At 40.3% G+C, this 27,448-nt stretch overlaps 1 protein-coding gene across 4 annotated transcripts in view; it reads right to left on the reverse strand.

Moving 5' to 3' along the window:
* Positions 1-27,448, reverse strand: part of SHROOM2 (shroom family member 2) — a 117,290-nt gene that overhangs the window by 16,860 nt on the left and 72,982 nt on the right. For 2 of the 4 annotated variants that reach the window (XM_053935194.1, XM_053935192.1), the window contains exons 4-6: positions 20,201-22,829; positions 18,191-18,294; positions 93-842 (exon numbers count right to left, since the gene is read on the reverse strand). In XM_053935194.1, coding sequence (XP_053791169.1) covers positions 93-842; positions 18,191-18,294; positions 20,201-22,829 — 3,483 coding nt within the window. Of the gene's footprint in view, positions 1-92; positions 843-18,190; positions 18,295-20,200; positions 22,830-27,448 lie in introns of those variants that run through there. The other 2 variants (XM_053935193.1, XM_053935195.1) reach the window with 2 other exon arrangements.

Genomic DNA, 27,448 nt, shown 5'->3' on the forward strand with positions numbered 1-27,448 from the left:
AGGATGTGTAAAGAAAATGAAGAGACAATCAATAATAAGGTCTAACTGGGCAAAAAGTGTTAATAAAATAGTAAAAGAGTTACATCTAGTACCTGGCTGGGTTCTCATCCTGTAGGGACACAGGAGGTTTATCAGTGAGCTTCTGTGGTGCAAATTGGGGAGAAGGGGACCTTGATGACTCCATGCCAGGTTTTTGAAGATACCGATACTTGGAAGACGCAGACTTAAGGTGTGTTTTTTCTTCTAAGTGCTGACAAACATTCTCTGTGGATGACACTTGCTGGAGATGCTGTGGATTAGCACTCTTCAGTTTTCCATTGAAAGCTGCAGGACTCTGACAGAGAGAGGACTGACTGGCAAAGACTTGGGTGGAGCTGGGGGATGAGGACAGAAAGGGCTGGCTGGCAGCTACCAGCAGAGATTCAGAAGAGGTGCCGAGCGATGGCGCAGAAATATCTGGTCGCCTGTATTTATCTCTTTTAGGTGGTGGTGGCCTCTGAGGAGCAGGTCCACGCTTCTTGTTCAGTGGCACCGGCTCTATTCTATGGTTTTCCTCTCCTTTGCCCCAGGACTGACAGCAGTGGTTCTCGTTCAAGGTCTGTGGCTCAGAGTAGGGCAGGTGAGGCAGGCTACAATCCTTGCTCTTCTCATTCACATTTTCCTGAGAGTATCGGTAGTCACTAGGCAATGTCCCAGACCTGCCCCGACTCTCATGAGGCAGAACTGTAGGTTCTTGCACGTGCAAAGGTCTGACAGAAGACTTCCACTTGTGGCCTAAATTCTGGTCCAGTTGATCACTCTTCTCTTGTGGGTTTTCTCTCAGTGCCCCTGTGTCAACTTGCCTAGAGAAAAGAACATGCTTTTAGTATGATGTATGAATTTATTTCCTTCGGTACAATGCCAATGCACCAACCCAGGAAGCTTGAACTGAGATCACATCCAACACTGAACACCAACTCCTCCAATCTATGGTAACTGTACAGCACAAAAACATCCTCTCATGTATGGGCACACATGGTGTACCTAATCTAACATGATGAGTCAAAACATAATGTCAGGCTAAATTAGGGTATGGAGCACCACAGGACATGACACAACCTCTGGGTAACCTGAGGCGCCGCAGTGTGCACAGCTTAGTTAAATGCACAGCCAAATGGCCAAACACTGGTAGAAAACAAAACTGTCTCCAGAAGAGAAATTCTAATACTACAATTTAATTATCTTCTTGCTCCAAAGTCAGTAACAAAGTGTGTGAAACATGTTTCTTATCTAGGTTCAATAATACTTCAGTAACATTTTTAAATGTGAACTGAATACCAGGAACTTTAATTATGAATCTGGAGGTTGAATTTTTGTGTATCTGCTGAAAAATGAAATGAGAACAAACAAGGTATTTGCTGAAGCTAAAAAACTGGGAAAGGGAAAATTGCTATCTCCTGAATTAAGGCAGAAAAGAAAATTTAGAGGTTTATTTTCCAGTCAGACTTATTTTAAGGTTGAACTTCTTTTGCCCTGTCAGCATAAATGACAAACAATGACCAAAAAGGCCTTATCTTAACCTAAATGTTTTTGGGCTTATTCCAGTTTCACACTCTGTCTCTCTAGTCAGGAAACAGCTTTTCACAGTTCCATGCTTGTCCTTTGCCACGAGACACGTAGTACTTTTGTGCTCACCAGATAAAGACAAACTGGGGAAGGAGTAGAAGGCAGAAGAAAAGTACCCCTGGAGCCCTGAGAGGAGACTGGTTTGCTCTCTGCTTTAAAGGAGGCTGAAGAGACATTATGAGCTTAGAAAACAAGCTGCTACAAAGTCAAAGGCTTCAGAGAGCGACTAATGTAAATAATGCTACTGACAGTGCTGGTCTCTGTATTTTTAAATAGCAATCCTGTAGTGATGCACTGCTCAAGCCTTCTTTCGAGGTGACTGTGAAAGAGGCATATTTCCCAGCCTATTTGTAAGATAAAGTTTACTTGAATTTTTCAATGTAAACATGTTATTAACATCACTGTACCAGTTTTGAGATTGTCTATAGGCAGTTAACACTGGTGTGTAGGAAAACAAAATTTGAGATAAAAGCACATAAAATAACTATTAGCTTAAAGTCTGTTGTAAATTCGAGAAGAAAAAAAAATGGAGTAATTATACACTGCATTTCTAATTTAATTAAATTAAAACAAATATTTAAAATGAAGTACTGTGGAAAGATGACTGATTAGATGTGGATTCTTGAAAAGTCACAAACACAATCTCTCCCTCTCTCTCTCATGTGAAGTGTTAAACCTTAAAATTTAACTGGTAAATTTTAAATTTAATATGGATGAGGAGATCAGTGTTGTTGACATTCAGGTTTCTTTACCTAAGAGTAGTTGGTTCAGACAACTTCAAGTTGTCTGACAAATTCAGAGTCAATTCTGATTTACAAAACAGTATTTATTATTTATTGACTCCTCTTTTAACAGTAGATGAAGGACAGTTTTGTGAAGTAAAACATAATGCAAAAGGCCAGAAAGACCAACACTATTCAGATTTGGTTACATGGCATCTTGGCATCTCAAGAGTCAGCTTATGGTCCCTAGTGAGTTCAGTGTAAGCAGAACCAGGCCTGTAAATTCATCCACTAATTTTAATGGAAATATTTACCAAATGAAGGCTTGATTGAAGGCCTTACATATGAAATACTGTGTTTAAGCCAGCATTTTTTCATTGTCTAGATAACCTATGCACAGCACAATTTTCTCCTCGTTAACCCGTGCAAAAGCTCGTCAGGCCTCCCAATTCACCTTCACATCCATAAGCCACAACAAAAACCAGTGCAACAGATGCTCTCAGGTGCACAGAAAAATCAAGGGTATGACACAAAATGTTGCAAAGACATCAATTACATGCATTACCTCAGCCAGTCTGCAAAGTACACCATGAACTTCGCATGCACATCGGGATTGGGAGTGCTGGTGGAAGCAAACAGGACAGAGAACACCACCAATCTGACACATTTACATATCCAAAACATGTAACCAATATACTGGTGTATATATATATTTTATCTGGCTCAAAAGTAATGAATGCTCTAGCAGTCCTGTCACTTTCCAAAACTGAGCAAAAGGACATAAAGAATTACAGCAGAGAGAAATTTAGAGATGCCATATTTGCAAACATGGAGATAAAATTCAGAGATTACACACATGACTTCATACAGCTTCCACAAAATTAATAAAAGATTTTGCAGCCCCACACAAAATGGGTCTGAGGAGAGGTGGTGGCTACATTCGGCACCAAAGCTAAATTGCATTCAGTGTGAGTGCATCTTCATGCAAAACATGCTCATCACATTATTTTGGAGAGATGTAAGCTTACTGTTCAGAAAGGAGGAAAAGAAAACAAGCTTCAAGCCCCAGGAGAACACAGTGGCAAGAACCTGCAAAGGTGTTACATTATTATCAATACTGAGAAGTCCACTAAGCTGCTTGCTATTTGTCAGTGCATCATGTAATAATATGCCCAGAACACAGCTGGTTTGGAAATGAGGCCCATAGGATTATGCAAAGATAACATACCACTGAAAGGAACTCATAATTTATAACCAAACATCACAAAGTGAGAGACAGAACAGTTTTAAATCATCTGAAAACATGACAATTGCCTTAATTACTATTTTCATTCTAGATAACAAACCAGCCAACATCAAAACCATTAAACTCTTAGCTATCTTCAAACCCAAAGCTCCCCCACCCCCATAATAAATGCCACAATTACCCATGTTGCAGGAGCCTTTCTGAGACAACAGAACCAGGAAAGCTCACACATTCCCCACCCGGCACGGCACATTACAGCTTTCACTGTCAGACAACTTACACCAGTCACTTAACCCGAGCTGCAAAGGAAGTGTAATTAAGAGTCTTATGCTATTGCTACAAAGTAGTATTCAGTGAGGGTGAATCTAGTACAGGAGTCTAACAGGAACCTTTTCTACTGCATTTGTTTTTAGAATTTTGCTGTAGGAGTTTTCATATCTAAGTGTCAGGAAGCAGAAAACCAATGTAGGCTTCTAACTGAAAAGAAGGAATTGCTTCATTACATAAACCAGTCCTTCACATTTTTGAGAAGCTCTCAATTTAGCAGAGGGCTCAGCATTCCCAGAGGGGATCTGTGTGGAGAGACAAGAGGCTGAGCACACATCAGTGAATGCAGGAGGAACTCTGCTCTGTGTCTTGCACTTTCCCAGTGGCCATAGCCACACCAGCATCACTTACTGCAGTGGGGGTGGGAATGTGGATTTCCATACTGGCACTAAGTACTTTCTACCTAAATGGACAAGTACATCTCTCAGTTTCTTTATGGCTCCCTTAGCTTGGAGAATACACACTCAAGACTGAAATGTAAAGGCCATGTAAAGACTAAGCTGGGCAAAAACCTCCCAAGTCTCATCCCCAGCCTGGACACCTCCAGTCCCCCGAGGAATAATACAACAGGCTATTCCAACAAACCAGAGAGAGGTAACAGTAAGGTGAGCATGAAGGTTAAACCATAGACACATACACACACATTAACCTGGAGCCTGCCAGTGGAGTCAGGAGCATTTACAAAAATGAATCATTATGTATAGATGCCTATCAGAAGAATAACATTTTAGGTTGCCATAAAAAACAACTCCAAATCACTTTCTTCATTTGCCCCATACTCAAGACTTGACTAAATCTCGATAGAGAGATAGAATGATCTGATCCAATGTTGTATTTCAATAAATAAAAATGATTTCAATCAACTCAATGTGTTTGATTTTTATCTGTCTGATTTACAGTTTCTTGAGAACACTTCAGGCCAACCCAAACAGTGCCACGAGACACTCCGACTTCAAAATCCCAGACTAGATAAGCTTTGCAAAAATGCATTAGCCAACATTTGAAAAATGTATCATTTGTTAAAGACCTGACCTCTGTGCAAAAGTTTCACCATAAAACATAAGCACAGTTATGTAACCAATGGTATGTCCTGCACTAACTCACTGGCAAAGGAGAGCAAATGGAGTGGCTGTTTCTGATTTAATTTAAATTCCTTCTCAAGAACTACAAGCTATACTGGGAAAAGGCCTTCATACCTGAGCATGATTCGTCCGTAAAAGTCCTCAACCTACAAAAACAAACACTCTCAAAATCAAGGCCATAGTTTTGCAGTCCCTTTAAGGTGACCATATGCAGATAGTCTGACAGAAGAGGCAGTCTCCTTAGACATTTTGAGCTTTGTCTTCCTGCTTTTTCCAGCATACTAGCAGTAGGAATTGTACAGCCTCAGAGAAAACTGGATCAAGGACCCGACCTGGCTTGAAACAGATAATTATGTGGCTTAAAGCAATTGGGAAATACTGTCTTTGCATATGACAAAATTCTGTTTATAGGCATAGCTCTTGCCAATACTTTTTAAGCTATGAACTTCATATGCTGAAATTCTATTTTCATTGTGTATTTGTCTGGCACGTGGCACACTGGGATCCAAAAGCACTTCTGCAATAATGCACAAATAAAGGGTAGTTTCTTCTATCCAGTATAGCTCTGCTTGAGACAGCACAATGCTATAAAGTTAGAAGGGGGTGCATAGGGCAAGACTGTTGTAAATTCAGGAAAAAATTTGCCATCTAATGCTACATTTTAATCCATATTGATAAGACATAATGGGTGTCTTCTATGATTTCAGAAACTTTAAAGGTTCAAAGGCATCAGCTCCCCTAAGAGGAGGCAGGTGGAAGCCAAGTAGGATATGCTAGGCTATCTCAGGTCTCACAAGACACCTGTGTTTAGACAACCATTTAGCCAACCGAGTTTAGCCAACTTAGAATTAAACCTGAGCTCTCTGTGGACTATAACTTGACTCAGGACTTCACTTGCACATAGATGTCTCCCTTCTATTATTTATCTGAATCCTCATCTGAGTCCCAAATCCTTTTTTTTTTTTTTTTTCAGAGGGTCCAGGACCACTTAAGCCCTTAAATTGGTTTTACTATTACAATACTCAGGAGACACTGACAACACAACACCAGAATTTGGACATGCAATACCAGGGCAATTATTTCACCAGTGGTTCATTTTTCTAATGAACTCTCTATCTGCTTTCACTACTGAGTCAGTACAGCACACACTACCCATCAGAGAGCAACACAAGAAGCATATTCCAAAGATGCTATATGAGAGCTTTATGAAAGTACTTAGAAATTTTAAAAGACAAATGCAGAGAATAAAGAGCCCTCCAAAGAACCATAATGGCTGTACCCTACAGTCATGCCATGAAGAGGCACAGCATATAAGCCACAACAAAGAAGTAGAGCTATCCACTGCCTTGGTCTGAAGAGACAGATGATGGCAACTAGCATTCAAGAAGCACTAGTGAAGCAAATGGTCCTGATACCAAAACACATGTTAAGATGAAAAGAATAATGAATGATGAGAGAATGTTTTCTCTCTCTCAAGGGAAAAAAAAAAAGGCCTGTCAGAAGACAACTGAAGGTACAAAACTAGCAAGATATTTCACAAAGTATATCCCACAGCGCATCACTGGTACAGTACAACCTGTTTATCATGGTGCAAGTCTTGGTTTTTCAGTTCTGTCTCTGAAAGCCTGTTAATGCTATCTGTGCCTCAATGGCAGCTATCTGTTTAGTCAGTCACACTAAATAGAGCTTAGTTGTTGCACCTAATGTGATAAAGCAAAATGTCACTCTACCTTAACAACCCCTGCATTATCACCTGGCTTTATCACGGAATAAAATACAATAACAGGCACTGCTTGCCAGTCCATCAATCCCACCAGAATTTCTCTCCTGTCCTGCCTGCATGGCAACATACACACTGCAATGAGTTTTCATATCTCATTCTGCCTCTTTAAAAATGTTATCTCTTTGCCCATGAAAATCAGAAATAAATAAATAACATGTCCACTCCAATTCTGCAGTAAATAAACAAAGTTATGTTGATGGATGGATGTAGGCCAGTCATGGATAACAGCAAAAGACATAGGCTCATACCAAAAATAAAATCTGATTAAAATTATATTTCTTATAGCAGCACAAGGGCCTTTATGCAGAAGGGAAGAATCTTGTGGGAAAGGGCAGGGGGAGTGATGTTTTCCTTAGTTCAGAAAACAAAAGCCCCTCCTCCATTCTGCTGCACATCAAAAATAAACAATAAAACGTAAATTTTCTGGCTGTATTCTTATTGCTTTATCTATTGCATGCTTCTCCTAGCACACAGGGGATTACCTGCATGGAATTAAAATTACTTCTACTCAAGTCAGCCAGTTAACGTGTTCAGTACTTACACACTGAATTCAATCATCAGAATATCCCAACAGTATAACGAGAACCATCATATTACACAAATGGCAACCATTGCAGAGACAAAAGACAATATTCTCCAACACTGCTAACAAGGAAATCAAAGTCACATTAAAAAAAATCTCAAAGAAGAAAGATTGTTTTGTCAATTTACTAAAAAACTCCCTACATTCCAGTTGCCACTCCTTTGATTTTTTTTTAATTTAGACTTTTTTGTCCTGATAATGCTGTTGCTATTTTCCTCTTGCTATTACTACTGAAAACAGCTGCTTGCAGCTGAACAAGAATTAGGTAATAGAAGTCAAGCTATAAAATGAAACACTTTGTGAATAACAACTAGGTCACCTGGGATTCTCAGGCATTCTCTCACCAAAAAGAACACATAGCTAGCTCATCTCTAACGGAAAAAAAAAATCCTAAACCAGTTGTTTAAATTCATTAGCATGCACACATTTCAATAGCCATCTTTTCACTCTGAGCCACACTCACCGCTTGCTTCTAATAGTCACATCCAATTCTCTTACACTCCCAGCTAACAGCTCCTGCTGCTGTGGAAAAGGTCTTCATGCAAGCCTGTACTCCCAGTAGCAGGCTTGCCAGGCAAATAACAAGATGAAAAGCTCTCGCACCACCCCTAGCCGAGAGGAACCCTGAGCCTGGCACCCTGAGCCACAACAACGGCACTGCAGCCCTCAGTCCAGAAAACAAGTATTTTCGAAAGGCACTGCCTTCTAATTCCAGTGTGCATGATGCCAACTGTGAAAACAAAAGCTGCTAAAAACGGCGCGTGTGTGCGAGCGTATGCACACAGAGCATCTTAGCTGGAATTAACTCACGTTTTCCCCCTATTCTCCCAACCCATCAGTGAACAGAGCAGTCGACTGCACTAAGCAAAATAAAATTCTGTACCAAGCATTGCATCATTGCTAATTTGCTACTGTAGCTTCTGCTGACAGGGGCAGAAGATACAGCCTGTGCTCAAAGACCTGAAGAACAAAAGAAATACTGTATGAATGAACACTGCAAATTTCTGTTTACAACTGACTAAAAATGGTAAATAAGGCACACACCTCTAGCCATTTCTTTCATGCTTTAACACTAAAGACAAGACAATCTTACCAGGATTTACAGCTTTTTACCCATATTCACTGGATATGTGAGCTTTGCATCCTTGCAAATGTACCAGCCAGTTTGAAAGCCTTGCAGAACTGAATCTGTCTCAACCTCTGCGTCTCATTTACTGTAACACAGAGGATTTTCAAAGCCATGCCTCACAACAGCTGGCTTGTTTTTGCCTGCTTCCTATGATTGACAAGTTCATACAAGCTCTGTCAACTTTAACCTTGATAAGTGAAGGCTTAGTCTGTATTGTATGTTACATCACCAGAAACTTCTGACCTCAGGGAAAAGATCTCAGAGACTTCAAAGCTTTTCCTTTCCCCCACCCCCACCTCCTGGATTTGCTTATTAAAAAAAAAAAAACAACAAAAAAAAACCAAAAAACACACCAACAAAACTTAAAAGTCCTTTAATTTTTAAAGGTTTTCATTTGTGAAAATCTTGATCTGCATTTCCACAACTACAGCTCTACAAGTTTTAACTATTCACAATGATTTTAAAAGATCAGTGTGTCACTAGGTTCTTTTCTGAACAACATGCAAATAAACCAAGTCTTTAATTCCAGAGGAGAGTCTTCATCAACAGCCCTCCAGCCTGAATTTTTTTGCATTTGTTGTGTGCACAGGCGCCCTCTCTTGCAGGAGATTCTGCAGGGAAAGAACTGAATGCTTTCATGCTGCATGAGCACATTGCCACCCCCACGCTCCATCTTTAGAAGGCATCATGGCTTTCATCAGAGCAAAGCTCAAGTTCCTTTCAATTTATCTATGAGAACACATTAAAGACTTAATAGAAAAGTTATGGATAAGGCTTTAATATGTATGAAAAGATAATTTTAAAGATGACCACTTTAAGAGGAAAATGTTATTTAAACTGCACACAAAACCACATAGAGCAGCTAGATTTCTAGTTAATAACCTCCCCTAAATTTTTTCTGCCTCCAAAAGCCACCTATTTGATTTCAATAGAGAGTGAGAATGACTTCAAGAAAAAACTCCAGTTTACATAACACAATACAACTGGTTAACAGACTGCAGCAAGTCTGGCTGGCCCATGCAGAGAAATGGAAGCTATAGCTGCCACGTTACTTTTTAGCACACAACTTCACTCACATTTACTGATATAAACAGTCTCCTGCATGACAGCAAACCATAACCATGTTGCCTAAGGGCTTATAGCAGAAAGTGAACATTACACAGGCTAGCTTTTAGTACCAGAACACCATAAAGCCATTCCATATGTCAGAAATGCATGAATTGCTACACTGAGGAGACAAATCAGTCACCTATTTCCAATTATGCTTTTCATCAAGTCTCTTAAGGAAAAATAAAATCTACAATGCATCACCACATGATGCTTTTATGACTTTAACCACTGGAGACTACATCTTACATTAGCTCTAAATCTCCATACTCAGCTGTTATCATCAACAGGGCTACATGTAAATAGCTGAATTTTAAACAATGCAACAAAAATGCACGTCTTTAGATGGTTTTCATTCTAATCCTATTTCCAGGAAAAGCAGTAAGATCAAACCAGAATACAAAAATTAACTAATGTGTATAAATTTATCTCTATTTCTCTCTCCACAAACACTTTTGTGTTATTCTTTCACTCACACCCATTTCAGAATTATGTTTAGGACTTCTTCCAGCTACTCATGCTTGGTAACAATTACCTTTAGGGGCAGGGGAGGAAACTTTCCTTAAGAAGAAACCACCCTCCAACACTTCCTTTTATCAGCCCATGATGGCCTCACATACCCCTAGCTGTCACTGCATGCACAGGGAGGAGAACAGATGTGCCAGGAGCAATTAAAGCAAAAATAACTTTACTTGGTGGCAAAAAGCTGCAAGTAGAAAAAAGGGGAAATAAGAGATAGGATCACCAATCTCAAGTTTAGAAACAGGGATTCAAAGTTCTCCTAATAAACTAGAGGGAGGGGAAGAGTCCACATTTTCAAGGGTGTGGAGAACACACAAATTGGATGGGGGAGAAATAGGGCTGTATTACTGTAGTACTGTAAACCAAGCACAGGTCTTGGAGGCAGTCCAGCACCCATTTAATGAGCTGCTGGTGAGCCGGAGTGGAGCACCTCACTCATCTGCAGGACGCACACCTGACAGCCGCCAGCTGCCAGGACAGTGAGGAATGGGGAGGCAGTGGCAGGAGCCTGCAAGTTTTAACGATCTGTTTAGCCACAACCAACCCCCAAATCCCAAAATAATGCATTTGTGATGCTTATGAAGATGCCCACACATCTCTCAGCTCAAATAGTCTGGAAGTTTTAAAATGGACAACAAGAGGAAGAAAAAGACTACAAGTGGGACAATTTATCATGCAACTTCTGCCTTGATCTTGAGGCATGAGAAGAATCTGGTTCAAAACTTTGCTCTTTGAAGAGCTACCCTTTATGCATTTAGAAAAATCTTTATTGAAAGATTAAGAATCCACACAGTGGTATTTAATTTTGAAAATGACATTTCCATACATGAGATGAATATTTTTTAAGAGAACAAGCCAGATGGTATAATGCAACTGAAAACATAATATATGAAACTCAGAGGAAATGTATAACACATACCAAAACACCCAACCACCGTTCTTCCTTCCCTCTCTCTGCCCCCTCCAAAGGTTGAATTAAATAGCAATTGAAAGGAACATCCACCAGAGAACTTAGGTCCTACTCAAATGAGGAAAATCCAGAACTAAACTAGCAAAGTAGATGTATAAGGAAAATATGGTAAATAAAGAAATTTTAAAAGAAAAGCTGAGGTACAAATCCTTAGGGGTGTTAGATTAAAAAAAAAAAAAAAAAAAAAAAAAAAAGAGGGGAAAAAAGGCACTTCTTTAAACACAATATCTGCCAAACAGATTACAGGGATGCAAGTACAATGGTAACAATACAAAGAAAGTAAGGCTGCAGAAGAAAAACGGACACAGTCTCCCCTTCACAACTCCACAAGCTAAGAACAGCCTTTGCAGGAACTATTCTCAGATGCTGCACACCATTAAGAGTGGGTAGTCATAAACTACCTGGGCCATATGACAATCACCTGAAACTTCCACAGGAAATTGCTGAACTGGAATCTGTGATGCACAGCTACCCACTCCTCTGTCAGCTGTCCTTGGACAGCTGCTTGAGCACAGTGACACACAGTGTTGGGGGAGGGAAGGTGTGAGGGTGCTGAAGAGAAAGAATGAGGGAAAGAGAGCAAGAATAAAAAAAAATAACCACGTCATTACAAATCTGGAGAACTTCAGAATCATAAACTTAACATCTGAAATAAGCAAAAAAGCAGAAATTTTATTAAGAGATTCAGCAGCTGCACTAATGAGTAAAACTGACAAAGAATAATTTGGGCATGTGTAGAAAAGACATGTCTTGCATGCACTAACAATCTTAGAGTAACTTCACATAGGGACAAGAGTGATCTGGATGACAGAGACTTTGGATTTTTAGACAAGTTAGAAAATTAAATTTTATCTCACCTGAGGCTCTTAAAAATTTGACTCCCATGAGACAGAGTCCTCACTTGTCTCATCACATCATTCACATCAGAACTCAGTAGATATAGATGATTCACAAAAGGGGTGAAAAACTAGGTGGCAGCAGTTACAGCTATGAGGATATTATTCAGATTTACTAAATGCAAAGTAACCTGCAGGAGAGATTTTCCTGTACTTCACCAACCTATACAATGATGTCCAACAGAAATTACTGCTACACAAATAGGAAAAGCTGAATTTCACAGATTGTTCTATGAACATACAATCTTTGTACTTCACAGCAGTAAAAAAAAACAAAACAAAACCCCCAAAATAAAACAAAGCTCAAAGATAGGCAAACCAGCAGAGGCTTGACAAGATACCCAGCTACATGGCTCCTGGTTTGCCCTGGTTTTCTGTTCCCCCATCCAAGCATCTGCTACTGGCTCACAAAGAAAAAAACCTGTCTAGGTAGACAGGTAAAAGCAACCTTTGGCCTGCTTTTAAGCATCAACATCCATCAGCTGCCATCATGTACCAGTGATTCAAGGTTCCATTGTCTCAGAGTGTGATATTTATAAATCTGTTATTAGTCAGTCACATACACTACCACACTGAAAGGACACAATGGTTCATGGCAATGAAACTTATACTAATTACAAGTATTCACAAACCTAAGGAGGATGAAAGGTTACAGGAGGTTTCTCATATATGAATAGATGCTGTTAGACTCACTCTCTTCTATATGCACAGCAAGAGCTACAGTAGGTTTTTCCCATTTTCAAACAAAATACAAACTTTTTAACAGCCCAGACTGTACTGTGTCATTGCTGTATGTCACACACAATGACATCACTGGCAAAAAAATGGTCTGAGAAATGCCTTAATAATCTGTATCTCATGATGAAGGGATGCTAAGGACATGGACCTGCTGGAGCAAGTCCAGAGGAGTGCCATGGAGGGGATCAGAGGGATGGAACACCTCTCCTGTGAAGACAGGGCGATAGAGTTGGAATTGTTCAGCCTGGAGAAGAGAAAGCTCTGTGGAGCTTGTTAACACATGCATGAAATGTTTGCCAAAGCAATTTTTCCACTGATTTCTAAGGAAGCAGTTGGACAAGATCATACTATTTCTTCCTCATACAGAAAAGGGGGAAAACATTTTGCTTACATAGCTCTGGTAATGTCTTGCTAAGTCCTTCAATGCCTGAGACGTACTTATCCTGCAATGTTCAGTCAGGAAAAGTAACTCACAGTTTGACTGTTAACTGCAAAAATAAATGAGTAACCTCAGGAAGGTCAACAAGGCCAAGTGCCAGGTTCTGCCCCTGGGGCAGAGAAATCCCAAGCAGAAGTTTGGGCTAAGAATGGACCAAGATCAGCCTTGGGAAGGAAGACTTAGGGGTGCTTGTGGACAAAAGTTCAAGAATGACTTGGCTGTGTGCACTCCCAGCTCAGAAAGCCAAACGGCTACATCAAAAGCAGTCTGGCCAGCAGGTCAAGGGAGGGGATTCTTCCCCTCTACTCTGCTTTTGTGAAACCCCATCTTGATTACTTCATTCAGCTCTAGGGTTCCCAAAAGAAGAAAAACGTGGCCCTGCTGGAATGTGTCCAGAGGAGGACCACTACTATGACCACAGGACTGGAACATCTCAGTGAGGACAAGCTGAGAGAGTTGTGGCTGTTCAGCCTGGAGAAGAAAAGGCTCCAGGGAGACCATACAGCACCTAAAGGGGGCTACAGAAAAACTGGAGAGGGACTTTTCACAAAGGCATGTAGTGATAGGACAACGGGGAAGGGCCTTAAGATGGGAGAAGGCAGGTTTAGATTAGGTATTAGAAAGAAATTCTTTACTGTGAGGGTGGTGAGGCACTGGAACAGGTTATCTAGAGAAACTGTGGACTTCCCACGCCTGGAGGTGTCAATGACCAGGCTGGATGGGTCTCTGAGTAACCTGGTCTAGTAGAAAGTTCCCTGGCCATGGCAGAAGGCTTCGAACTAGATGATTTTTAAGGTCCCTTCCGAACTGAACTATTCTAGGATTTATGATTCTTAATAAAGAAGTTTAAAATAGATATGCAACACAATGCTGATGAAAGTTCTCGTTAACTATTTTAGGAAATGGCCCTTTTGCTACATATAAAAACTCCCAAGCCTTCAACTCTTGTATTTCAGTAGCTCAGTTCCTAGTTAAGCTGATCGTAACACTGTATATTGGTACCTTATTAATTTTTTTGGCATCACAGTAAAAGAAACCCAAACAAAATGTAGAATTTAAATTTTTTGGAGTTATAAAAAACTGTGTAGTTTCTAAGAATATTTCCAATGACTAATTTACACCATCTACCATTGTAAACATGAGGACACTAATTTGTCCAAATGTGTATTGTGGATTGTTGAGGTTTTTCCCCCCACTGTTAATTACTCCTCATAGATATGTAAACCCCAACACCTATAATGCTCACAAATCAGAAAAAGCTAAGAGAAGTAACTGTCAATATACACATGTACATTTGATATGTCTGTACACATATACACACAAACATCCATATAGGCATGATACAAATAAACACATACACAAATGGACTATTGGTAATTTTTAAATTCTTTTCCATCTCACTCACTTCAGAAGACACAAGGTCAGGCATATTCCTGTGTTGCTGAAAGTCCTCCTCCTTCTTTGCACAATAATTTGCTGCTCCTCTTCGTGAGCATGGAGCCTAGATATTCAGCAGGTGTTGAAAAATCTTCCTTGTAAAGAGCCTAATAAAAAACTTGGGAACATATCTATGGGCTTCTGTTTCTGGATTATCTAAGATTTTTCTAGAACATTATACTTGGGCTTTTAGGACAACTTAAGCCTTAAGAAATTATTTTTATTTTGGTTTTGTATTGTAAAGGCTGTTCCTCTGTCTTCAAGAGCTCAGCTCAAATAGGAGTAACTACTAAGGTATGAAAACACTGAAAAATATTTTACAGTGTTTAATTAGAGTTGAGTCACACTGTGGTCCTACACTTGACACGCATATGCTCTTGGACTTGACAACTATTAAATGTCAAAGTATTTTCTGCAGCCTGTGATCTCAGATATCCTTTTTCACTTTCTGAAGTTATGTAACTTTAATAGACATCACAAGAACAAATTAATAGAGCTAGGAGTAGTCAAATGTTTTTAGAAAGTAAATAAAGGCAGTGGCTGTAAACATCTCTAGTAGATGGCAATCTTCAGAATTAGATTATAAAGCATGATTCTTTTGATGCAGAATGACTTATGTGTGCATGTCATACTGCAGGAACCCATAGACTACTGGTCAGAGCATCCATTTCTCTCTTTAACTTTTTGAAAGTCTATTTCAGCTTAGAAATTGTGGAGACTTCTGTAAGGAAGGTAATTATATAATCAGTTTAAGTCATTTTACACATGCAGAAAGAGAGACATGTTTAAAGAAGCACAGATTTAACATCCGTAAAAAGGTACACTTTTTAAAATAATTTGAAATACTAAGAGTCGCACAACAAAAATAAAAAAGCTTTTTTTTTTGTTTTGTTTTACAGATCAGCTTAATTGCATAATGCTTTTTAAGCTGTCCTAAAGTTAAGAACATACATAGAATCACATCAACCTCTCAGTATAAAAATACTCATCTCATATTAGATGACTGCAGCCCTGTGAGTTTGTAACAAGAGCGGTTTGGTTCTTCCATAAGAGATGACAGTGGCTGCTATGGACCACTATTTTCTCTTCCTACAAAAGTAATACCCTAAACAATTAAATACTGCAGTTCAGAAGAACATGGTACAGCTCTTCTAAAAAGGGAGATGAAACAACCTGAATTCACTGGAAGCACTCAGTAATCTCAGAGGGGAAAAATAGAGCTCAAAGATGAAAGAGGTTCACAAACTATCTTAATCAATTCAACATTCACACACCACCCCTTCCCCCCCAATTTTTCAAAGTATTGTTAATTTACGGTTTACAACTGTGTGCTAAAAAAGAACAGCCAAGAAAATACTGTAGCAAAATGCTCAGGAGAAAACGAAAATTATCAAACATCTTTATTTTTGTTTGTTTTTAAAAAGCCATTTGCTGTTACAATATTCTAACCCGTTTTCATTCTAGAGTCAGTGCATTTAAAAAAAACTTGTATTTCTGAGGCAAATAATCAGAGAAGCTGTAAATGGTAGCTATTTAAAGTTTATTTCAAGTTAATTTTTTTTTCGTTTCTCAAAACAACTGAAGGGGAGGGAGGCCAGAGACACCCTGTAGTGTAGGGCAGTCTTTAACCTGGAGAAAGCATCTGAGGACTCCACAGTTGTCTCTCAGCTTGTGTTCCTGCAAATCTCATGCCCACAAATGCAGAAGGGCCACTCCTGTGTTCAGCTCTATCACGCTGACTTTGGTAGCCCGAAGGCCACCACAGAACACAGGTCTGAGTAGCACAAAATAACAGCTGCCAGTTATTTAATCCAAACATAAATTTTAAAATAGAGTATTAAATATGACCATAAGGAAGACCTCAGACTTGGTTACTATTCGTGTTCTAGAATATACCCTGAATTAGGTAGATTTACTAGCCATTTGCAGATTGCTAGATTTTAAAAATAGAAAGCTAAATGCCTTTAGGGCAGCTCAAAAATCATAAAATCAATCCATGCCATGAGGCCAGTTCCTTTTGAGCACAAGAATTTCTTGTAAAAAAGGAGCACACGGAAATATATATTCTTTCCCATAAGGCAGCCATTCATTATCGCACAGTGGTAGTTCACAACACAGGAGTTAAACGCCCAATGAGGGATTTTAATCAGTTAGTTTTTTGAATACAGAAAGCATATCAAGCCTCTGCATATCAATATTGAGAGAAAGACTATGAAAGAGACCATTTCACAAAACCTGCTGTAATGCACTAAAACAGCCAAATACCACATCTGAAACAGTATGTCAGAGCAGGCTCCAGCGGGAAAAAAAGTTACTGCAGCTGGTGCCCAGTCCCGTGATTTTCATGGATTCCATGATTATAAAGCAAGAATTGTGCTGCAAAAACACTGCTAAAATGCTGGCGTAGGAGGTATTATTCACATGCTTTTGTGACTGGGCTTCGGCGCTGGTAGATGGAAATAATTTTACTTGTCCAGAGGCGCTGCCCGCCCACAGCAGCCCGGCCGCTCCCGGCTGGCGGTGCCCGCCTCCCCCTGCCCGCCCCACGCCTGCGCGCACACTCGCACCCTTGCGGGCTGCTCCTTCTGCCATTGCTACCGTAAGTACAAAGGGCTACCAAAAACTAGAAAAATAGGGGGTGGTCTCTTCAGACATAAGCAATGCAGAATGCAATCAATCATATGAACCCACAAATAAATACTAACTTTTTACAAGGTTTTATGGTCACAGCTAGAGTATATGTTTGCTACAGTTCATAATTTCCTCTCCCTTGAGAGATTAATACCACTTACAGAACTGAGGAAAGTCTACAGAGGTTCTTTTTTCCTATGCATGGGTTCTCTCTGTTATGAAACCCAGAGCTGTCAGACCTGGCAACAGCAGCGTGTGCACAACATCAGCTCGGCTTCGGCAGCTGCAGAACCAGCGATTGCTGAAATCACTGCTGACACCATTATCGGGCCAGGACGAGGACAACCCTCAGCATGCTAGACATTAAAGCATTTTAACTACACTGTGCATACAGTCACACCTTTGAAAAGGGTTTGAAAACGTTGTATATTAATTAAAACATGAGTTTACAATCAGAGCTCTTCAAACAGTAAAACAAATTTTAGTGTCTTCTATTCATGTACTGTATTCTGTAAAGCCAGAAGAAAAGCAAAGTCCAATTTACAGCACTACTGTGTTTCAGCACATGCTGTCTTTGCCAAGGATAATACTGGAAATCTCTTCTGGGAAACCCCAGGAGCCCCATCTACCCCCAAAGAAACCCGTAACTATCACACAAATAATTCATGCACACAAATAAGAATCAACTGCCTTTGAACTTTGAACAAACTATAATATCCTTAAGACTCAACAATTTCTTTAGCTCACACTAGAGTCCCCAAAAATGTCAGTCCCAACATTAATTCTAATATGCACATTGACGTATTTGGGGAGGAGGAGGGAAATAATGGAAGAAGGCGCTGCAGAAACTCTGAAATCATCTCAGCAGAACTTGCAGTTTGAGTCAGGAAAAGATCAGATCAGAGAAATTTGTCAAAAAGATTGGTCAAAATCAAATCTTTTAGAGAGAGAAATTAAGAAACACTATACTTACCTTACAGTGCAGTTCCTTTCATCCAGTTTGTTAATGTTAGAGAAAATACACTCCCCATCTTCCTTTAAATCCTCTGCTTGCCTCCTTACTTCAACTGATACTTCCTAAAAGAGGTTTGTAGTACAAGTAAGAAACCAAGTCATCATGTTTCAAACTCCCAAAAAAATCTGTGATTATGGAACCTCTTGTTTGTGGGTTTGCTCTGTTCAAATATACATGAAGTCAACAGCAGAGCATGTTTTAAGCTTGTTTGGTTTTAAGCAGTACAGCGTGCTCTGTGACCTCGTGTGCTGCACTCCCGACCTGGCTGTGCTCGCCTTGCTGTTCTGCTTTGCTGAGCTACAGAAGAGCTTAACGTTTCCATAAACGTTTGCAACTTACATTTGGCAAAAAACAAACAAGCAAACAAAAAAAGAAGCACAGAAGTTGCAGAAGAGTTGCTCACATTTTAGGAGATGGAAGTATGCACCAGGTTGTGAATCCCTGTGCGAGTACTTCAGTTTCTCAGTAAAGCACCAACAGTGCTGTTCCAGAATGTTATTATCTCCATATCTTCAAACAACCCCACCCAAAGCACAGCTTTGCATTACAAACACTGAACCTACAGGAAATTTAATTGCGCATTAGCACTGGAATAATCTGAATCATATATGCAAAACAACATCTTTATTTACTTCACTCTGTTGTGAGCATCTTCAATGCACTTATCACCATATTTTCCAGGTGCCTAAACAGGTGTCTGCTTTTTGCCCCAGGAGGCCTATACTGAACTTAAGAGCACTGACTAATAAACCAGAAATGCATACAGGGAATAGATTATATGATTTTTTTCTGCTAGGTAGGCAATTATTTAATAATTCAGTGAATTTAATTTTCAAAGTATCTTCCAGGTGAATATTTTCAGTGCTTCGAATGTCTACCCTAGTAAATTATCTGCATAGTTAAGTCTGCACATAGAGTTCAAAAATAACTTTTGCCAAACTTAAAGACACAAAAAACTTAAGGAAAGACAGTCCACAACTTTAGAGATCAACATTTTTGTTTCTCTTTGAGCTATTCTCATTCTACTCCATGTCTACACATACACACACAGAGGTGACCTGTGTGTGTATGTATGCAATGTTTTTATCAAGAGGGGAAAAATAAAGTAATATGCAACTGCTTTGCTTCAATTCTATTCTTGTAGAAGGTGAAGTTCAACACAGGTTGAACACACTGTGACTCCTTATACGTATCAGGCAATCTCACAGTAGCTTGAACAACATCTTTTAACAGGGAACTAAAGAGACTTAGTTCCTCTGTTTACTTCCAGTGCCACCTGCCAACCATTGCCTGGCACTGCTTGGTTAAAAATTAATCTAATATTTACTTGTAAGTTGAACAGACTTTTGGCATCTCTCTAAGGAATAAATGTATACATCTTAAATCAAGCAAACTGACATAAAACAAAACATTAAGCAGTTTCATTGTTGCTGTGGCTTTAACATTAACAGGCGTATTTGTAATCTCTAAACTTTATTAGGTAGAACTTTTGTCCTATATAATTTTGCATTAAGCAGATTTAGAAGAAAAGAGGAAATCCATGGAAATCATTAGACCAAAGTAATTATTATTTACACATGGAACACTTTTCTTCATAGGTTCAGAGAATTCAAACAGGGAATACAGCCACACCAATGAAAAAATAAGTCTGGGTGAAAATTTGAATCTTCGAAATCTCTATTGTAAAAAAGAGGATATTAGCAAATCAATCATGTTTTCTTTCCATCTGACTGCAACACACAAGAAATTCCTTTAATCCAATTGCTCTTGTGCAGCACAAACTTTGATCTTCCTCGTTTTACTTAAGATAGCTACCTATTACATTTACTCCTGTCCTGACAAAAGGCAAACATCATATTAGTGTTACTAAATTGGAAATTTTCATTAAAATTCTCTTTTCCCCTCCACTCCTCTACTGTCCTCCACCACACTGGGCAACTTAAAGCATAATGCAAAAGACACTTGTACCTGTTTGTAGAAATCAGTGGAAGGGGATGATCTAGACCTTTCATGGGTGTATTGGGATTTCCCATGCTGTTCATGGCCTGTATCGAGGATATTATCAGCTGAATGATACCTTCCTGAGCCCCTTGGCTCTATTGGCTTCCACGGCTCCTTCCACGATGCCTCATACTCTGCAAAGGTTCCCAGGCGCAGCGGCCGTGCAATCCTCTCAGCAGCCCTATTGCTGCTGCTATGGTGGATGCTATCTTTTGAAGCATGAGCAGTTTCAAGTCCAACAGAGGCTACCCGACCTCTTCTCTCATACCACAGCTCCTCCCCCTCTTGTGCTTTCCTCTCTGGCCTCTCAGGTTGTCCCTCTGCTAGACCATGGGGACCTGGTTTCTGTGATGATTTTCTAAATGCAGGCTTACTTGTTTCTTCAAAAAATTTCCACCTGTCTGCAAATGAGCCCAGGGCTTCTTCTGATATGTTTGGACGGCAATGAGCATGGCATTCATCCTCTGACATGCCCACCTCATTCATCTTCTCTGGTTCTGAGTATGACTTCAGTTTTTGCTCTGTTGTGAACCTCTTCCTGGCTCCAATCCGAGAAACGTGATGAGTGCCACTCCCTGTAGGATTTGGTTTGGCTTGCGTAGCCTCAAGGAATCCAGAGACATCTTCAGAAACCAAAGCCAATAATGAAGAGTTGTGACTACCAGTTTTCCGCTCAGGGGACCTGGGGAGATATTCAGCGGGGCTGGGCTCCAAGTCCCGACGTTTGAAGGACGTCGCACTCAGAACCCTGGCCTGGGCTTCCTTGAGGTGATCTTTGTAGGTGCTGGTAAAGTTTGTGTCGGGGGAGGTGGTGACATTCTCTGTTAAATCTGGTTTCCAGGTCTCACTGCACTCCTCTGTTTCAGATGACCCTACTAGTGTAGCAGTACTTCTACTTTTCTGCAGCTTTGCTCTTCTCATTTGGATCTCATTTCTGAGGGTTGTTGCAAAACGATCACTCCTTCGTGCCTGTTTAGACAGATGAGTGTCAAATGAGGTCTGTTGTTCTGATACCACTTCTGGGTTGTTGTCAGACTGTTTTTTCCCTTCCTGAGCTAAAGAGTGCAACATTGGCGTCTTCTGAGGAGAAATCTTGCTACTCTCATCTTTCCCCCACCTAAAATCTTTCTGAACAGATCTGTTTTCAGTGGTAAGGACACAGCCCTTTACATACTCCTGCTGACCATGCCTAGTTTCACTTGCTTCAGAGCTGTTCTCACAGCTTTTCTTTTGTCCAGATTTTTCAGTATGATTCAGTTTTTTAGATTCTTCTGCTACAGGACACCTAGCATCTACCTCTCTGTCCACTGGGTAATGACTACTGTTCTCACACCTTGTCAGTAAAGATTCAGTAGATTGTTGAGGTAGATAGTATTTTGGGTTTGGGGCCATTGTAATAACTGCAGAATTTTCATGAGGTCCAAGTGACAAATCAGTTCCCACTGCAGGTTTCCAGCTGTCATCCTTGAGCTGTAGTGGCTTTGAGCTTCCCTGAGCAGGCTGTTTTGCTGTCACACAATAATATCGACTTTGTCCAGTGTTGTCCACCTTCTGTTCAGCAGCACTGTTCAAAGAGGAAGTGTTGAGCAGACTAGCTTGGTTTGGATTGTAGCCATGAAAATGATCTGTAGTTAACTCCTGAATGCCACTGTAGGACAAATAATGTTGCTGATCTTTAGGTGCAGCTAAGATTCTTGTACTGTGATAAAAGGTGCTTTCATCACTGTACTGGTGCTGGTGGTGGTAAGAGTAAGCAGACTGTGCGAACCGAACATCGGTGCTGGACAAGGATGGCTGCAGTTTGTTCACAGTTCCTGCATTACTACTGTACCTTTCACCAGCTGAAGAAAAAGCATGTTCTGAACTGAGATCGGATTTGTAATTTGAGCTGCTGATCCTCCTGTCACATGGTCTGGAGGGCCGTCGGTGCTGCTCTGCAGTTTCCAAACTCCAGTCGCTCCTGGGCTGAGATCGGTTCAGGGCTGTAAAGTGCTGTGTGCCGGCACCCTCTGAGAACACAGGGCCATGGGCTTTCTCGTGGCCCTTGGTGGCAGCAAAGCTGTCACTACGAAGAGGTGGAGGTGGAGGGGGAGGAGATGAAGACTTCTTCTTATCAGGAATGTACCAGACAGGTCCGAAACTGGATCTTCCCGAGCTAGTGAGCTTGCCATCTGAGTGTTCCTCTGTTCTAGGAGCTTTGTTGTTCTCGTATTGGATGGAAGCTGGCAAATACCCAGGTTTGTCCTCTGTTCCACTGCTGTCATTCAAAAACTGGCCAGACTTGCTTCCATGCTTAGCAGTCTCCCAGGGCCCCATTTTGTAAAGCATGTTCTCTGTTGAAGAAGTGTCTGCATTGGACAGAGTGTGGTCAGGGGTGCTAGAATTCGTGGAGAAAGACCCATAGGCTGAATCCCGCTTACTTTGGCTCCCTAGATGATCAATGCTATTAGACCTTGCAGAAGAAAGTCTTCCATACTGGGCTACTTGGGGAGTGTGGTCCCAGCTGTCCATACTTCCCAAAGAGCTGAATTGGTCAGAAGTGCGATATAGACTTGACTGATCCCATGAGTTTGACAGGTCATGAGAAGAACAACTACTGATGGAAACAGAAAAAAATGTGTCAGAATAAATATTAAAAATGTCAAAAAAATGCCACAACATAATTATGACCACCCATTTTAATAATATTGGTTAAAATCCATCTGCACAGCAGTTAAAGACAAACAATATAACAAAATTGGAAGTTTGAACACTAAGTCAGGGCTCCAACTTTATACTCCACCACTGATTCAAAGCCTGAAACCTTAGTAACTAACTCAGCTTCCCTATGTAAGTTTGCCAGTAATAATATGCATTTATCTCCTTGAAGGGTCCCTTCTCCCCCTGCAAATTGCTGGCTTTGCGTATAGAAAAATTTAGTTTGAGCTCCATTAGCTCCCACTTTCCCAGGACAAACACCAGCTTATTTTTCAGCTGATTTTCCAGGCACCTTGATTTTTCCAGCTATGAAACTCACATACTTCCTCTCTTCATCTCTGAACTAATGACTCTAAACTTCTTCAGCCCATGATGTTATTCCCTTGTCAGTAAGTTACTCCAATAAGGTTATATCCCCATCTTCCTATTTGTTTGATGTTTTAACTTTTAAGCAGAGATGCACTAAATGCATTTGTCTCAAATACCACCTGCACACGCACCTTAGCAGTGTGGTTTCAAACCACTCTCAAGTTGACACTCTTAAAACAGCATTCCATTCCACCAGTTTCACAGCATTGGCAGGAAAACTTCAGGAGATGCCAAAGCAACATAAGCTCTGCATGGCCAAACAAACTTCTAACTTTCCTTCAAGAATCCTTACTACCACCAGTTTCTCCCTACCACTCTTTCCTCTATAAAAACATCATCTTTGACACTGTACTTTCTTCAGGTCTTTTGCTAAGGACACTGTTCCAAAATCCTGCTGCTTCTGTTACCTTCCTACCCCATGAGTTTTGTTTCACTACTTCCTTCCATTTATTTTCTCTCTCACAGTACTCACCTCCTGTCAATCCAACACACTGATGCTGAGATGACAGTCTTGCCAATTATTCTCATCACATCTCCCTGTTTGAACTTCACTGGCAGCTCCTCCTGCTTTTACATACCAAATTCAAATTCTTGCCTTTGCATGCAAAGCCCCTTGGTAGAAATCCCAGAATTATTCCACTTCCCTGTAGCTATAATTATATGAAGCATCTACCAAATCTTGTGTTGTAAAGAGAGCTGTGAAAGCCAGCAATGAAATTACATTAGTCCACATAAAAAATACAAAGAGTGATACAGGTCTTCTGTCAAAAATATTGCAAAAGTCAACTCAACAATTCTTTGGAATGCAGTACTAACAGAATTGTTTTTTTCCCCTCTACTACTACAGCCTTTTAAACTTCTTTTCTTACAAAACATGGTCAAAAGCAATTTATATTAAATAAGAGAAGATATGCTTTATGCTTATTTTCTAAAAGCATTTTATTAACAAGATACACTAACAATGGCCTCATCTTGTGGGGTTTTATGTTCTTTCATTCATTTATTTTTAGCATTTAAAACAGCTTGCCGAATCCTTAAAAAGGTCTTAATTGTCATCTTAAGCTGATACTGTGTTGCACGTAAAAAGTATTGTGGTCATTACTAGAATTTTTTTGTCAAAGAATAACGTAAGCCAGATATTATTAAAAATTGCCGATATTCCCACTCCCCTGAGCACTACGGAGATCATAGAACCATTAAGGTTGGAAAAGACCTTTAAGTTCATAAAATCCAAACAGATACTTGGTATTAATTAAAAGAAAGATGCCACTTGTGCAGGAAAGCCTCGGTTTACAGGTCTCCTGTAAATCTGCTGGTATCAAATGTGAAACAGAGATATCATCAAAGGAGGTCAAAGCCCTTCTAGAAAATGCCTAATGGAAACCCAGCAGAAGCAGCAAGCACTTTAAGGAGGACAGGAAGGCATATTCCCGCAAAGCATGGCCTCCTGTGGTCCTAAACTGTAGGGCAATCCTCCTGTGAACCCTGACATGGAAGAGAGTGCAGAAGCCAGTTCTGCCTGAGCCTGGCTGGCATCCCAGGATATCCTTTCTCTCAATGGCTGTTATAGAGCAGACTCATAGAAGCACCAACACTCCTGGTCAAAGTCTGGTAGGTGAAGTCCAGGAATAATCTACAAACACCATCCCCCTTGGCCACATTGGCCAGTAAACACCCTTCCCAACCCTGGGGCATGAGCTTCTGCTCCTGGACCCTTACAGAAATGGTTTCCTCTCAGCAACTGCATGTGATTACAAATCAGATGCACCTGACCCTAACTGCCCCAAAACCTCAGTTTAGGTAGCCTTCTCAAAATACACTTGTCCCACAGCCACAACTGTAATACCAGAATCGAGCAGAAGAGGTAATTGCGTACATCTGTACAACCAGGGGCACAGAAAAAAACCCAAAGGCTCCTCTGTTATAGTATACCCTACTGCAAGAAAATGCAGGGTTTAAATTTTCAACAGCTTAAGATAGTTCAGTTACACTCCTCCTCCCAGAAAAGTGCACTCAGCCTTAGTTTAGGATAGGCCAGGAAAAACATCTGCATCATGTTATTAAGGTGCAACTACTGTGAAAAAGACAGAAGACTCACAGAGGGAAAGGAAGGCACCAAAAGCTTTACAAGTTCCAGCTCTCTCGCCTTGCGTGAGAGGCATCTAGACCTAGCCTAGTGCTCCCAAAGATAACTTACAATTTTTGCATTAAAGTCACATGATAAAAACCCCATACATATCATGCTGGATGTGGAGGGCTGGATTCCAGGACCACCCTCTCTCCTATATACTGGTACAGCCTCTTCTTATCAGTCTTCCTCTAGATTCACCCACCTTTTCAAATGTTCAAATTCATCAGCTGGGAAAAAGAAAGCCCCAGCAAAACCAACCGAGCAAAAAAAAGAACTAAAGCAAATCAAACTGTCCATACCTTAACATAGCAGTAGAGAGTATGGACAGTCTTCATGGGGCTGTTTTGGCCAGCTGTGCCCCACTCCACTAACACAAAAATATGCCCCCCCCCCCAAACACTCTCCATGTTTTAGAAGTGATTTAGTGAATTTTCACACTCACAGAGAGAATTCAGGTAGGCACATTCAGAAGAGATTTTAGGCTTTGAATACCAATCTCAGATGCTTAGCTCAAGGAAGGACATGAAATTCCAGAAATACCCCAGGGATGGGATGCCTGGGGTAGAAATATCCCCTCCTCGGGCTATTTCCATTATCTCCTTGCATACTGCTGCTTTCAGCTACTGATTGCTGTGATTTCCGATCAGCTGAAACTTTTGTGAAATGTACTTGTAAAGTGGGGAATCTCTGAGGCTGCTCACCTCTTTTTGCAGATCAGCAAGCCCAAAGAACCCCACTCTGCAACTGAGATCCCCAAAGTATCAAAATCTTGGGCTGCCACTATGGGAATGCTGGGTATCCTCCAGCAGCAGCGTGGTAAAAGCACCTCTGCCACTGAAACGGTCTTGGACAACAGACACCAGGGCTGACAAATCTCCCAAATATATTGTCTTTTAAGTGGTCAGCACAGGTAGCCAAGGGGTTCAGGATGGCAGTGACTCGGGAACTGTGGTATGAGACTGTGCTAAGCCACTATATCTTTCAGCAGCATGTGAGAAAGAATCTCTTGATTTTATTAGCATGAGGGTCTGCCAGCAGTTGTGGCTATTTCTGATATGTGAGGGGAGAGGACTGCTCTATTCCCATCCCCCTCTTCCTTTACACCCACAATTTCTTGACCAAACCTCATTTTGAACTGGCATGGAACCATTTTTTTTCTCTTTCCTAAGTATTGGGACACACCCAGCTCCTATCAAAATACACCTTGAGACACATCTTGTAGTATTTTACTTTCAAAAGGTAAAAGGACAACCACCAGGAAGAGAAGGAAGCATATAATGATTTACAGCTTAGTATAGAAGACTCATTAATAGCAGAAATACTCTTTAGCTCTAGTATTGCAATGAGGAATCCTATAGAAGATTTTAGAAATTTCTGAATTTTGTTTCTATGTACAAGGACTTTTACTGTCTTAAAAATCTATAAATCTAAATCAATCCATCTACATGATATTTAAATACAAACTTTAAATCAGTGTAAACCAGCAGAAATTGTAATCAAAGTTTCTAAAACTTCTACTAATAAAGTATTACAAAAAACATTTTAAAAAACCCCTTTCTGTCGATTTTATTCAAGGGCAGACAGCAACTTAGCTTAAAAACAGCAGGGAGCTCCCTAAAAAAACAGTGTAAAAACATTGTAAATGTTCATCTAAATGTAAAAATTAGATGAAAAAAAATACTGAAGTATTAATGTTCTTTTTGTTTTGACTACCACAAAACATTAACCTCAAGAAGTAATGATTCAGCAAAGAATGCACAGCACTACGTACAGAAAACCAAAGTCTACTTTCCAAACCGGGACTGCAAACCACACTAATTTTCTGTAATGCTCAGTGTAACTATGGCCCAAATGGGAACTGAGAAGGAAAATTTAACAAAAGACAAAAAAAATAACACCCCCCCCTCCCCAAAACCAAGAAAATAGTTCATGAAAATGATAAATAATGTCACCTAGGAGCTGGAAACAAACAAGAACCTGCAACCAGACACAAATAGGCATTACCTAAAGGTTTAGAG

This window comes from Vidua chalybeata, chromosome 2 (assembly GCF_026979565.1).
Source record: "Vidua chalybeata isolate OUT-0048 chromosome 2, bVidCha1 merged haplotype, whole genome shotgun sequence".
Lineage (NCBI taxonomy): Eukaryota > Metazoa > Chordata > Aves > Passeriformes > Viduidae > Vidua > Vidua chalybeata.